Source organism: Solenopsis invicta, chromosome 1 (genome assembly GCF_016802725.1).
Source record: "Solenopsis invicta isolate M01_SB chromosome 1, UNIL_Sinv_3.0, whole genome shotgun sequence".
Lineage (NCBI taxonomy): Eukaryota > Metazoa > Arthropoda > Insecta > Hymenoptera > Formicidae > Solenopsis > Solenopsis invicta.
The window spans coordinates 20989344-21005114 of record NC_052664.1 but is presented as its reverse complement, the minus strand read 5'-3'; the positions used below and the strand labels follow the sequence as shown (position 1 = coordinate 21005114).

Sequence of the window (15771 nt, the reverse complement as noted above, 5' to 3'; positions counted from 1 at the left end):
AAATATTTTTTGATTCGAAGAAACTTTCCTTTAGGTGTACAGCTTTATAAAAATCAAATTCAATTAAAGCAAAATCCCTGAAATTATCTAAAAATGATTTTGACAACTGTTCTGTTTCCTGAAGTCGAAAGTTTTCTATGTTCAATCGTTGATTATTTAGAAACTATAAGTGCCTCGACACATTTTCACTAAAAAATATTTTTCCAAAGAGAAAGAAAGAATCTGCAGATAAAAACGTTTCAAAAATTCTTCCGAATTATACGAGTCTCAAGAAAAGAATTGACTATAGCTTCTTAGGAGACGCTTCAGCATGTCACGATGACAGACGGATGTAAATAATCTGAGTCAGTTTAATCGGAATCACGCACCACATCATAAAGGGTATTTGTCACGAACGAGTGCTCTCCTTTCGTATGCCTATCCCTTATTCTTCCTTGTCTGCGAGTGTGATCCCCCGCACGCAAGGTCGCATCTTATACTCTTCGATGTCACCTTTCATATTACCGTCACGAAATCGTCTCACATTACCACCAGTCTCTTCGACATAAACGCAATCAAAACACAGTCACTCTCAAAATTCCATCAATTTTACGAATAATGTAATTGCAGTAATATAAAAAAAAACAATAAATTGTTTATAAAAAAAAAACACAAACAATATATCCCGATACTAAAATATAATTCAAAGTTCACTCGCGACAATTTCTTCTCCAAGCAGAAAAGAGGCGTGCTCGAAGCGAAAATGATTGAAAATAAGAACCGTTTGCGTTTTGTCCGTAGATGCGCCGACGTGCCACTTGAAGAGGGAACTTTTGAAGGAAGAAGCATCTGGCGTACTGCCTGAAAACAAGACGGAGCGGCAGGAAGTGCAGCGGTCGACGTTCCACCGGCGACTGAGAGCTTTCGCGGAGTGAACGAGAAATCTACGAGCGGGTATGCGTGCGAGCGGGTAGCATACGCGCGGCTTGTGTGTCCCGTGAAACTCTTCCAGGAACACATTTCGGAGGGTCGATCGCATCGGATCGCATCAGGTACAAGGCGTGGGGTGTGCAACGTCTTACACACCCCGCGTCTCACTTTCCTTCTCTTTCGCCTCTTTCTTCTTTTTCCCCGTCTCTCTTTCGGGCGGCGGCCACAAAAGGCACCATTTATCCGTATAGCGACAGAGGACCTACCCTACCTTTTCTCAATCAGTAGGACGCCAACCCACATTCAGAGAACGCAGCGTTTGATGTCTATGCAGATACACAAATCGTTAAGCCTGTGAGGTCCGATGAAAATCGGGAAATCGATTCGATGATAAGTATCGCTGACGCTTTGACGTTTCATTTTACTTCTGATATTATCGACGTTAAAAGGCTAATTAATTTTGAAACGAGTTAGTCATAAAACTGATTAATATTCAAATTCTTTTTTAGTTTTTTTTTAATAGCTTTTTAACGTCAGTGTAAAAAATTTTAAATTTTTTCTACGCTAATTTTGTAGTAAATCTTGCAGAGAGAAATTGATCAAGTTTTGAGAAGTTCAAAAAATTATTTAAAAATATTTTATTTTAGGGAAAACGAAGAGAAAGAAAGAGAAATATATACTACTATAAATTAATATCAATAAGAAGAGAAACAAAATAATAAATTATAAGTAAATAATATTTATGCCTCTATATATTTTTAAATAATTTTTTGAACCTCTCAAGGCTCGATCCTCTCTGCATGATTTACTATAAAAAAATTAACATAGGAAGATTTTTTGAAATTTTTTACATTGATTGACAGTTTTATTTCTTCCTGCGTTTTAATGTTAAACGGCACGATTAATATTAAAATGTTGAAATAAACTAGAGTAGCTCTATTTACCTTGAGTGCAATTTGAATATACTAACAGTAACGCTACGACGCGACACGGCGACGTCGGGAGTAGCACGGGACTAATCAACGTCGGCACGAATGCGGAAGATTACGAAGGGCGAGAAAGCATCTTTCGGCCCTGCTCATCTTATCAAAGCAGACGGCTCTTCTTAGCGGCACCGAACTCTCTTCCCTGAGAGAGGAAGGATGTAGGACGAGATAAAAAGCCATGATAGGGGGGCGCATTCTATACAACCCGGTAATTAGAACATCCGTTGATCACGTTTGTACATATGGGTCCGGACAAAGTCAATGCACCCCAGGTAGGTCATCCAAAATAACGTTCTCATTCGCGCCTCGATAAATGTCCCTCTTTCTGCGACACATTTATATACATATATATATACATAGAAAGAGAAACCCGAAAGCGCGGCGCTCACAATCAGTGAGATCGCGGGCAACCTTTGACGTGGCTCTCCTTTGTCCCCTATCAGCGGGATGGTTTTCAAGATCATTTCTCGCTTCAGGAATGGTTCTCCTCTGGCAACGTCTTTTGCGGCAGGTCTCATCGCTCCATAATGACGTATGACGCAAAATAGAGTCATACAAACGACGCGATAAAATTGCATAAGACGTCATCCTAGGTGTCCAATTTATTCCGAAGAAACGGCGTTTCAACGTGCCTTTTATAATTGCCTCCCTCTGGTATCCTGTCAACGCTCGTCGCGCGCAACGTTTCTGACTTCATATTTCCCGACTTCGTCGTAGTAGACTTTATTTCTTTTTATTTTATTTTTTTTTTATTCACCTATTGTAGCTTTGACGTTACTGCGTCATGGATGAAGCTGACGTTCGACAAACGATTTTGGAATGCGCCATTTTATTGACAACCGAATAACACGGTGCCATCGACTTTTTGCCGCATGTACGATCTTTAATAAAATTTTATTATTTCCTGTCGTCAAATATTTAGCAAGGGTATTCTTTCGCTCATGCACAAGATTTTACAAAAATCTGCGCGTAAATCAACATCGTAAGATTTAAAATACTTAGATCTTTGATGATACATCGCACATAAATATTTAATGAGACATTTAAAAATCTCGATAATTAAAATTAATATTCATAAAAACGCTCAAAGCACATTTAAATCCAAGTTAATTTATCTATTATTAACTACAGTAAATTATGTTCATATAAATAAACAATAACATCTCTTTCTCTCTCTTTTTCTATGTGTGTCTTGCACAACGATATCAAGGTGAAAATAAATGACAAAGTATAATAATAATTGGTCAGATTAACGAGCTAAATTAAACGATTTAATACAAAATTTTAATTTACATTGAACATATAAAACAAATTATGTAAGAACGTTTCGGCTCTACTTAGCCTTCATTAGCCGATTAAATTCAAATAAAATTAGAAGTTCGTTATACACAAAAAAATTTTTTCTAAAAAAAGAATTTTTCTTCTTTCTTTTTTTAAAAAAAATTCTTTTGTATATAACGAACTTCTAATTTTATTTGAATTTAATCGGCTAATGAAGGCTAAGTAGAGCCGAAACGTTCCTACATAATTTGTTTTATATGTTCGTTGTAAATTAAAATTTTGTATTAAATCGTTTAATTTAGCTCGTTAATCTGACCAATTATTATTATACTTTGTTGTTTAATCACAATACGAGCGTTCCTCTAAGTTTTTATTATTATGAAAATAAATGGCTATAGTATATAAAAAGAAATAAAAAAGTAAATAGAATTATTTTTATTCTATTATACAATAATATTTGGTTTCTATAAAGATACCGAGCGCATATCAATTGTAAAAGTCTTAACGAGTTTACATCGATCCAATAATTCTGAAGGATCTCCGAGAATTTGTTTGATATTCTAAATACACTACGATTAGTTCATCCTTTTTCTCAATTTCAATTGTATACAAAGTCTGATTCGATTCGCATATCTAATTTTCATATTCTAATTTTCAGAATTTTTAAGTAAATAAATTTGCAACTTCTGTGGTCACAATTTTATCGAGATTACGATACGAGCGCGAATGGTGAATAAGGGAAATTTCATAAGCTTCTCACGGACAATAACACATCGGGTGTTTATGGACAGGACTAAGCGGAGACATGTATCGGTGGGATAGCCACAACATGAGAATGATTTTGAAGCGAATAACTTTGTCACCTTCATCTTGACCGCATCGTCCGACCATCTTCACGTCACTTTTTCGAGTATACCTGTGGTCTTTAGAGAAGAAGATACCACCCGCAAGACGAGAGGGTACCACCCACAAAAGAAGATACCGGCGTACATTTTTAAATTTTCGTAGAAGGATTTTGGATGATGTAGAGGCTAAGGTGATATTTCCTTTAATGTAAACGATATGTAGACGTTTTTGTTTATGCTTAAAAATTGTACAGACTCAATTTTCACTGTGTAGGAATGAATTTTTATTTTTATTAAAATAACAACAAATTACTTGAAAAATTGCACAAGTTTGATTTTTATTTTTATAGAGTAATGCTTCACTTTACGAGATTTAAGGGGTATGTATTCAAATATATTATATACTATTTTATTTCAAATGTTATTTATTAGCAAATAAACGCGTATGCAAAATTATATGGAATAATATTTCAGTGACTAATGTGTATCAATGCTAATGCAAATCAATTAGGTTCGGTACAAAGAAAGAAGCTTGGCAGAGAAAATAGATAATAGAAGAAAAGAATGAAATGTCATAAAAATAATAGAATACTGAATAGTTTAGTTACGTTCTCGTCATTTTGTCTTTGTAGTTTCGAGTGTGGTTCTTGAGAATTTTTACACATTTCCATGAATATATAAGTTGTAATTTGGTGGTGGCCTTTCAAAAGCCCAAAGGCACGAAATGGAATACCTCCCTATTTATTAATCCTGACGCTATTTATATATATGATGGACGCATACCTGTCATGATTTCTATCCAAAAGTGCTGGGGTGCTGGAAGCTTTGATCCGCCGTTGAGCCTTGTTGAGACCAGGAACCCGTCGCCTCTCCCTTCCAGCGTGGCCACTCGTTCTATAGTCATGCAAAGGCTGAAACAAAATGTTAAAAATCGAATAAAATATATAATAGAAGAGATATATTAACAATCAATTAAAATAGAGTCAGAAAGATGTGATCAACGAGGCACTTGTCTCATGTAAAATACTTGAAAAAATGTAAAAAACTGAATTTAGAAGTAATATCAAGAATTCTTTTTAACTATTTCGGTAATAATGACTACGTGTGAAAAAAATTTTAGTAAATTAAATATTAATAAAAAACAAATTTAAGATCATTAGTTAAGTAAAAAAAATAAAGTTATAAATATTGGAATTCTTTAAATTGAAAGATAAATACATAACAATATAAATGTATTACATTTTGATAAATAATCGATGCTTTTGCAGCTATAAAAAAATAAAGAATATTATTCTAATTAAAAAATAGATATTTTGTGAGTTTTTACAAGAATTAATATTATTTATACAAATACAAAATGTTTTTTTTTTTTTTTTTAGGTAGTATGGAATATTATATGCTGAGTATACATATTGTGACTTTACTATGACATATATATATATATATATATATATATATATATACATATATAAAATAACTCTTTCGTTCATTTATAACACACGTACACATAATCTGTATGCTTGCTACGTACATGTGATTATATTTTTTAAAATATCTATTTAATATTAATATTAATATATTAAATATTACTAATTAATATTATTTGTTTTAATTACTGCCTAATTTGCCTTCCGTCAAAACGTTTAGCTCGGTTCTGAACTAAATCAATGAAATATTAAATAACTGTATCCAGATAATCTCAGAATATTATGGTCTACGAAGAATTCCTTTTGCATCCTCTAATATACTCGGTATATCGAAAAGGGTCACGTTTATTTTCAGGGCATATTTAGCAGCCTATTATTGATGACAATTGATAACCCCTCGCGAGAAAGTTGCGTTACGTATATCTTTCCCACGATTCGAGTAGGCACGCACGAGTACGTTTGATCATTCGTATCTTTGTATCAGTATCGAGCGTGTTTCAGCCAGGTTACCGGGTCTAATATTATGTTGCTAAGCTTCGCTACAAGTGGGTTACCAGGCAACTGGTTTTATTTAAATTGGCGGTTCGTCGTATCGTCCTCCTCTCATCGCCATGGTTGATAAACTGCAAATTGCAATTGAATTGAATTTTATTTATGACTCTTCTGCATTATGCAGACACTGTAAAGAATATCTACTTGCGAAAATACGAGCGATACTAACGCCACAAAATACGGAGTGCTCAGTTAATAATAAGTTCATCTGATGCATTAAATAGTATTTTTGTCGAGAGCCAAAATTATTTCTTCATTATTAAAACATTGGTCATTATTAAAACACATGTACGGTTTATAATCGTCGCTTTCACAACAGTGTCCGACTGTAAATTATTGATCACTCGGACCGTCGACCCCGAGCGCATATCACTGCACCTTATCCGCGGTAATCGACGAAAGCGTTGATTTCGCGGCTTCTGCCCATCCTTTCACGCGCGTGCCTTCGCGCTAGACGTGAAATGGAAGGGGTGCAAACGGTGTCGTGCCACAAAGGTTGATTATATCTCTGCAGCTGCCTCGACACCGCGCGCGACGTTCTACTAATTAAGATTCTCATGCGGCGAGAAATCTATGTACGATATATGTATATAATTATATATTTATAGTATGTACACACATACACATAGACATACATATGTCGTCGAATAAATCTCGCTCGCTTGAACTTCAATTCAATGGATTCGAGGGGGCCGACACCCCTCGAATCCATTTCGCTATAACCGTAGTCGATTCAAACGGAAAATTATGGAAATTTGAACCGCGCTACTTGGCCTTATCTCAATGGAAATTTCGTTTAACGCCCTCGCGCTCCAAGAAACTGGGATATCTGTCAAATTATAATCTTGATCCGCGGCATTTCCATCAGATAATTCGCTTCGTCGATTATTCGCTCTGTTAAAAAGGCCTGTCGATCTTCGATCTTCCGCGCCATCTTTCATCTTGTATAAATACATACCCCGATATAAGCTCATTGTACAAATATTGTGCAATAATGTAATGGCAACCATAAACGAAAATTTCGCAATTACGTTAAAATAATATCGTCACATGCAGAAACTGTCGGGATAAAATTTCTAAATAATATTATAATTATAAAAAAATTAGACAAATGAAAGTTCGAGATATAAGTATTTTGCAATTATTTAAAAAACCATTTGATTCTTTATTTAAAATGTTGCCACGCTGAATGTGTAATAATATTTCACGTTGCAACATTTCAACATTATAATTTAGAAATAATTATGCATTTTTGTCAACATATAATATGTATATAGATTAATTATATTTAAAAATTTTTTATATATAATGCAGGTAAAAAATATTTTTCTCAATCATTAAGCTTCTTTCTGAATTTAATTATTCAAGTACCTATACCATAAAGATGATTCGCTATATTATCATCATAATTTTACCGGAATTAAATGTGCAAACAGTTATCAATATTTTATAAAAAGTCAATACTTTAATATATTTTTAATATATCTACATAATTGCGAATTATAATTTTTATGCAAGACTTCGCCATATATAATTTGATAAATGTTGCCCTATCGGGGTAGCGCTCTCGCGTATAAAATAGTCGAGATAGTCGCTCGATTTTATTTAGGAACATAAATTATACCAAGTACACCTGTTACCGGATGTGTGACGCGCACAACGCGGTGGGACTTCTCGCTCCCGAGACGTCCGCTTCCGGTTATAATACAGATGCGGCACGGATAACGTCAGTTCGACACGATACGTCGGACGTAAATGAGCGCACTGTCGTCGCTGCGGATGATGCATATAGGTCGTCGCCAGCCGGCAGCGGTACACCACAGTCGCGTGCAGCGCGATGCATCCCTACGTGCAGCCACCGCCGAGACGTCACCGACACCGGGATCATTACTCACGCGTCGCCGATCGATGATCGCTTCCGCGTAGTCGGTAATTACTCCGAGGAATCGCTCGCGTCGCGCGCCTCCGATCCCGAATATTTAGATCGGTTCGCCGGGTGAAATATCGGGGGGGCTCCCTAACGCGCGACGCCGCGACGGAAATACCGGCTCCTAGGGAGAACTTTGTCAGCGATGATGAATGAATCGCGGAGTAATATACAATATGTTGGCTCCAGGCACGCGCGTGCAGTTTTTACACGGACGAATGATCAAGTCTCAAAGGATATCGAGTCTTTCACCGTCAAAAGCAGTCCTCACGAATACATTGCGAAAAAGGAATTACGACTCGCGGACTGGCGAAAAATGAAGCTTTACGTCCAAGAGGTTAATAGCTGATCAAACCGAGACTGTTATCGACAGAATTGAAAATTTCTCTGTTTATTTCTGAGAAATGGCGTTCTACCGGTTCTCATGTGCGTGCACAGGTGAAAATAAACAAAACTAAACCACACTGCGTCGGTCTACACGTATACCACGCGTTTTGTCAATATGTATATGAATTAATTATATATTTCTTTTGTTTTATACGTAGTACAGATAAAATATATTTTTTTTTAATCACTGAACAATTTCTTTCTAAATTTAATTATTCAAGTAGACAATAAAGAAGATCGGAAAATTAACGGCGTCGTTGGAGGTCGGCTAATTAAGTCCTGGAATGTCTCAATGACTAATACAATAGGGTCGTATAGAAACAAATTTATGGTTTTGTACTGGTAAACAAAGCCATTGTATTGCACCGTTGTAGCCACGAACTGCGCTCACATTCTATATCTTCATTACAATACACGCGTTAATTTTTTTTCTGTTAAAAAAAATCGCATAATGCTCTTTCTGCAGTGTAAGAATAAGCTCGGAAGCTTTTTTCATTACCAATTGATGAGTATTTTCAAGAAAACTTATTTTTTAAAAATTGTAGAACTTAATCTTGAGAAGTTGAGAAAATATTAAATAATATATTATCCTTTTTTCAAATATTTAAGAAAAAAAAAAGATAAAATCAGATCGTCGCGTGATAAAATGCGATTTTTGCAACTTAGGATAATTTATTCCTCTTACGTGCGTTTAACAGCGTTCGAGAATCGAAGAAACTTTCGTCCACGTCTGAGAAATACGTACGCGTCGAGGAGAATAATATACTCGGCAGGTGAGTTAATTTATCAAACAACCGGTTATTAACCGTTGCGTTCAACAATGTATCGCTGTATCCGATCCGACGTAGGCGACGCGAAGCCATTATTATTCGATGAAGAAAAAAAATATTGCTCTTCCGGGAGGGATGGTGGGTCAGGAGTGTCGCGGGTCTTGCGTCACGCGCCAAGTACATACAAAGATATAGCGACTCCGAGAAAGAGACATTATGGCATATTCTTTACCGAAGTGACAGATCCTTCTGAACATAAATACACGACACATAAATCGATTTCTCAAACATCAACGAGAATGCGACGCTACCCTCCTTTCGATCGTTTCACCACGACAATTAACTCTGACAGAAATACTCGAATGGATCGTCTGCTATTCTTTTCTTACGAAGATATTGATTCCGGAGTATAAAAAACGACTTCCCGTCCTATTATAATTCGCTCACTTTTATTATTCGTTTAAGTAATCACTTTTATCATTTATTATATTTTAATTACCCTGGTAATAATATAATTACTTAATAACAATGCAATAATAATTATACAATTATTGAAAATTGCATAATTATATAATTACTGCAATTCCTTTATTATTATATTCTTTCAACTTACGGAAACGGGGGCTGTGTGAGACGCGGCCGCTTCCTGCGCGTGACGGAGTCTGCTGGGACTAGGGCTGGATCGCTGGGAATCCTGTCCCCGCTGCCAAGATGTCGACTTGCTGCAACAGACGAACAAGGAAATTCCATTATCTGCACTGCGAAAGAAAAGCAACCGCTCATTGAAAAAAACTGGCGGTCGAAAAACTAGCACTTGATGTAACTTGAGAAATCCTTATCTTTTTTGCAATTGTCGAAGTCCTTTCGACTCACAGTCACACGCGTATCGCGTACCTCTCTCTATCCTTGCTGATATGTAATTATTTAATTAAGGCGTCGCTATTTGATATTCACCAAGTGATTCAAAGACTTATTCATTCGCGCGCGAAACGCTTACGTTCGCAGTATGTGTACACGTGAGAGTAACGTTATCTCGATTAATTCATACACATGCGCTTATCGTGTGTTATCAGTATCGGATTGCAGTGTGTCCGATAGGCGCGATGCCTCGGTGATTAATCAATAAACACAGCGCGGTACGTCGCTTGAATCTTAATTAATGGGTTTGGAGGAGCAGGGCAGAGCCCGTGCAGATGCAGCACACATCTCGGAGTTGCATCTCGTTATCTTAATAGGTCGCGCACAAAGGCGCGATGTATATACGTATATACGCGAGACCCTGAATACAGGTTTCTCGTAATAAAATTGCGCCAAAGTAATTCGCGTGTGCTCGGTTCAATAACGTGGAAAAACGGCAGCGCGCTTCGCAATCGCGCGTGCTGGTGGCAAATGCATATGCATGCCGCATTCGTTTTGGTAAACACGGACTTTTTCTAACGTTACAACGTACACGCCGTTTCAAAATTACGTTTAATAAATCGAAATACCGTGGCGAGATTTGCGCGGATCTTTTCATTCTTCTTTTTATTCGTGATTTTGGATAAAAATAATAGCGAATGCGACAAATTTTCGTTCAGGAAAAATCGGTTTGAAAATCGCCCAAGAAAAAATAAGAATATTAACGTTTAGAGTGCTTCTGAGATATAGAAATGGTTAATACGTCGGAAATAATAATTAAAATAATAAAAATTAAAATAATAATTATTATATTAATCTTTTTTACTACGCTATTATTTTAATCAGTCCAGGAGAACGGATTAAGATTTTTTGAATGAACAAAGCCATACCATATTAATCAGAATTTTAAGCTCTACATTTTGATGTATGCCATTATCCATTTTTATCACACTTAATTTTCGACTTTTTAGTGTCGCCCTCGCTTATATATTTATTTAATAAAATTCAAAAATTTTTCTATTTTTAATGCTTATGTTTCATTCAAAATGAGAAATCTTCTAAATCCAACGTTTTTTTAATTTCAAATAACAATTAACTAAAAGTATCATTAAAAAACATAAGTATAAAGCGTAAATCTGTAATTGATAGACTTCGGTTATCTATCCGTTACATCTGACTGTTAGACACTTTGCTTCTTGTATTATAAAACAAAAATCATCCAACAGAATAAAAAAGATATATTGTTTGTACTACCAAGAACGAAACAAATAGCGAGCAAAGATCTAGATCTAAATTTAAATGTAAAGAGTGTAACGTTGGACTCCGTATAAGTAATTGTTTTCAGGCTTAGCATACAAAAACAAACTTTTCATGCATTGCTTTTTACTAAAATTATCATTTCAAATAAAAAGAAAAAAAACTTGGTCTTGAAAGAGTTAAAGAACAGAATAATAATATATAATTTTAATACACGTTGTTATTATCTTATAACTGTAAATTTTTAGTAATTTTATACTAAACTTTTTTTGCGCCGCGAATTATCACACACCACTTCGCAAACCGTCGCCGTAACGCGTGTCGCAATTTAAGCGGAAGTGAGGCGGAAGTATTGCAATTAATAAAAATGTAGTTTTCTCCGTCGACGGGAGTTCAGAGGACTCAGTCGGCATTGTTCGCGGCTCTCGCGATCGGACGTGGAAAACATTTTCGTAATAAATTACGGCGGAGCGCGCACACGGCTTATCGTCCAGACGCGATAATGGGCGCGATGTTGTAAGTTATGGGGTCAAGGGTCGCCAGGTACGATTTGTACCAACGTTCGTTTCGTCGATAACCCCTCTCACAAAGACGACGATTAATCGTTCCGATTGTCGTTGCCACGAGACAATAATCTCGAGTAACGTATCACACGTAGCGCCGCGCAGTGATGTGGGTCCGACTTTCTACTTGAATCCGGCGATGCGTGCGTATACGCAAAGCGCGTGGAGCAGCAGCGAAGAATGCAATTTCTAATCTTCTCGATACTCTCGATCTTATCTGTACCGTAGACATTGAGCTCGTTGTTTCCTCTTATATTTCCAAGTGAATTGCAAAAGCTTTTGCAATTTAATGCAAAGGCGAGCGAGGCGTTTGTTCGATTTTTCAGATAGCAACGTGTCTCGCAATCATGTTTCGCTATCAGAATTGCAGCAACTGAGTCCACATTTGTTGAAAAATTGATGCCTTTACGATGTGACAGCTTTAGATAACAACTTGTCAGCGATGTACCGGCAACTTTGAAATCGTCATCATCAAAATTTATGCTGCTGCCATTACGTGGATGTAATAATTTATAAGACCACACACGGTTGTTATATTGCCGACGATGCGAGGCAACTTTGATGCTGCTATCGCGCTGTTAAATTGCTAGCAATACATACATGTATATATGTATTATCAGCAGCTTTAACAGCAAGTTAGCAATGTATTATTGCCTGCGTGTTGTTTCAATGTTAGCAGATTTGAAATCATTAGAGACACATATAAAGTAAGTTGTCAGCTTATTGTTAGACACGATTTGTTAGCCAGGTTTCATCATGGATCAAAAAAGTAAAGAAATCGGTTCGCGTCTGCGTAAAGAATCAGCTGAGCGCAATAATCTCAGGTCGGAGACGAATGTCCGAGAAAAAAGAGAGAGAGAGAAACAAGTGGAATTTGAAATCGCCTGGTCCCGCATTCTCACGGCAGCGCTTCATTATTCGCGCGCAAATACGCCTTGCAAAGTCGCCGTGCTAGAAACTCGCAACGGCAGGTACGACGTACCGATCGTCAAACGGTGAAAGGCGATAATAAACGCCGCGGCCGGCGTGGCGAGACGCGAGTGGACGAGTGCAGTCGCGTCGTTTGCGTCGCTCAGGATAGGAAAAGAGAAGAAAGAGAAGAGAAGAAAAGCCGATAAAAAGAAAGTATCCCTGACGAGACCGCGAATAGCTGACATAGTCGGTCGCGAGCCGACTACGCCGACCGATTGAAGGCGGCAGGTCATCGGCGCTCTTAGGCACCTGAGAGTTCATTGATTTATTCCACTTTCCACGCGTGGTACCGATCGAAACCAGCGCGGAATCATCTTATGGGAGCGGCCGACTGTCGTCCGCAGAACGAACGAGATTTACTTAACCCCGTCGAGGATGAGCGACGTGCGGCTCTCGTTCTTTTGCGAAAGATCGGTTCTCGATATGTTGACTCTGTTCGCTGTCATGTTAACCTTCTCTGTTCCCGACTGCCGGCAGAAAGGCGAAGCAGGGAGGCGTTTGCGTTAAACCTCCTTTAACCTTTGCTTATAATTAACTGTACGATCATAATGTAAGACCGACTGTCAAATCAGTCTCGAGCATCAGCTATAAATAGCTTACATTACTAGAATGTAAAGGTTGTTCAACCTTTCTTTCTTCCATAAATAGACTTCTGAAGTAGTACGTATATAAATAAAATTTTACGGATACGTATCTTAATTATACTTTAATTATGATGATGGTAACAACGAGTTAGCAAGAACAGTTGCATAATTAATTAACTCTTTCAGTGCTGAATACTTTTAATGAATAAATCTTGCGTGCGTGGAATGTCTGTTTTTATCTGTTTTTAACGTTTTCTAATTTTTGTTTATTTGTTTTGTTTATTCTTAAGACTGGACGGCCATAGGAGTAAAAGAGTTAAATAATTTTCTAGAAATCTACCTGAAATTATTAATTTGTCAAATATGTCACATGTATTTTTATATTTTACAACAAAAAAAATAATCTTGAATTTGAAATTATCACTTTTCTTAATTTAGAGATTGTCACATTTAATTGTCTAAAAGATTAATTCGAAATTAATTTGGTATATTAATAAAATCAGGTTTAATAAATTGAAATTTTTAAATCAATTTTTCAAAAAGTTGTTGATTAATTACACATCTCTGTCTAGATTTTTGCACTACGCTGAGAGAAAAAAATATGTTAAAACAAAAAAAATCATTTACTCGATGGGTCCTAATAACTTATTTATAAAATCATTACTTAAATGTAAAAAATGTAAAAATATAAAATTATATACTTAAAATTATATGTCTATATTTAATTGAAAGTAAATATTTTCCGAAGAGGTAACCACTCTTGAAATCCGCTAAAAGTCCGTTAAATTTCGTTGAATTTCTCCAAGTCCGATGAAGTTTGATGAAGTCCGACGAAATCCGGTGTAATCTGATAAAGTCCAAATTTCGCAAAGTCCGTGAAGTCTGTGAAGTCCAGCAAAGTCCAGCGAAGTCCGATGAAGTCCGGCGTAGTCCGATGAAGTCCAATGTAGTCCGATGAGGTCCATAAAGTCCGCAAAGTCCAATGAAGTCCGGCAAAGTCCGGTGTAATTCGATGAAGTCCGAATTTCGCGAAGTCCGTCAAGTCCAATGAAGTCCGATAAAGTCCGACGTAGTCCGATAAAGTCCGATAAAGTCCATGTAGTTCGGTAAAGTCCAATAAAGTCTTGAAGTCCGAAGTCCGGTGTACACTTATTTTCCGAGTGGTTACCCCCTCGATATTTTCATTTAAATAGAACAAATACTTGCACCTAAATATTTAATTTAAAAAAATGTATTTTTTTTCATTAAAAAAAGTTTCTCTCAATATAACTTACGTTATTGTTATTATCATTTGATAATTAAAAGCCTTTATCATTTATGAACTTTTGCTAATTATAATAATACGTATTACATATTCTTTTTTTCATGTAAAAAATTTGTCAAGATCGCGTGTCGAGACAAACACTTTAGGTATCCATATCTAGAAGCTTCAACACGTAGGCAAGTGTATGGCACGGTTGTGCCATTATGAAATATGGTACGTTAAAATTTGATGGATGATTACAAAAACGCGAGCGACGGCGCGGGATCTAATATTTACCGTCTGGTACGTGGAAACTACGTCATCAGCCGCATGGCACGATCGAAGGATATTGGCACGTCGTGCTCGGTATACATAAGCGAATACTTGCAATACGTGCTCACGACCAGAGGCACCGGATCTTTTCCGTGGTCGCGGAAATGCATGAATTTCGACATGAAATGCGCCAACATCGCTAGCGATATGTCCAAGGTTGAGAAGTTTTATGTCTAAACTACATTGCCCCGTGTACGCGCACGAAGATCGTGTTGCTCGACGACCGAGAAACATAAATAGCTTTCGATTTGTTGCATTCTCTTTAGACACTTGGCAATTCAAACACAAACATCATTTGACATATTTATTGTTAAATAAATTAGTCTAGTTTTTGTATATAATTTCAGAATTACTTAGAAATATTGAAATTAAAAATTTCATCAAAAATTTTTTTTCTCTAAAGATAATTTCAAGATACGAGATAACATCCCAAAAAAATTTTCTAATTGAAACTTGATTAACTTGAAGACGATCTTTTCTTATCTTCCCTTATTTATTCTCTTCTAAAAATTTCCTAGAATACACAGCTTTTTCTAGAAGACACATTTTTCAATCATCCTTTAAATACATGTTTTAACCTTGTTATTTTTTAAGGAAAGAAGACTAGATTTTCAACCTGTGCTTCTATCATATGTTTAATATGGAGGTTCAGACTCGCTGCTTTGCCCGGGGCGCCGAAATACCTCTACCGGGTGCGTGGGTGTGCTTGCTAGTGGGTAATAACCGGTCGTAAAATCTTACCGGTTTCACAACGCAGTTTCCCCTCGGTCCCGACCGCGTCTTATGAATATACCTGTGAATCTTTTCTCGCTCTCGGCGTGCGCGCGCTTACTTAAGA

The 15771-nt window shown here is 36.6% G+C and overlaps 1 protein-coding gene across 11 annotated transcripts in view; it reads right to left on the bottom strand.

Moving 5' to 3' along the window:
• Positions 1 to 15771, bottom strand: part of LOC105194829 — a 173732-nt gene that overhangs the window by 14138 nt on the left and 143823 nt on the right. For all 11 annotated transcript variants that reach the window (XM_039451658.1, XM_039451661.1, XM_026131360.2 and 8 more), the window contains 2 exons: positions 9698 to 9806; positions 4805 to 4932 (listed from right to left, as the gene is read on the bottom strand). In XM_039451658.1, the coding sequence (XP_039307592.1) occupies positions 4805 to 4932; positions 9698 to 9806 (237 nt within the window). The remainder of the gene's footprint in view (positions 1 to 4804; positions 4933 to 9697; positions 9807 to 15771) is intronic.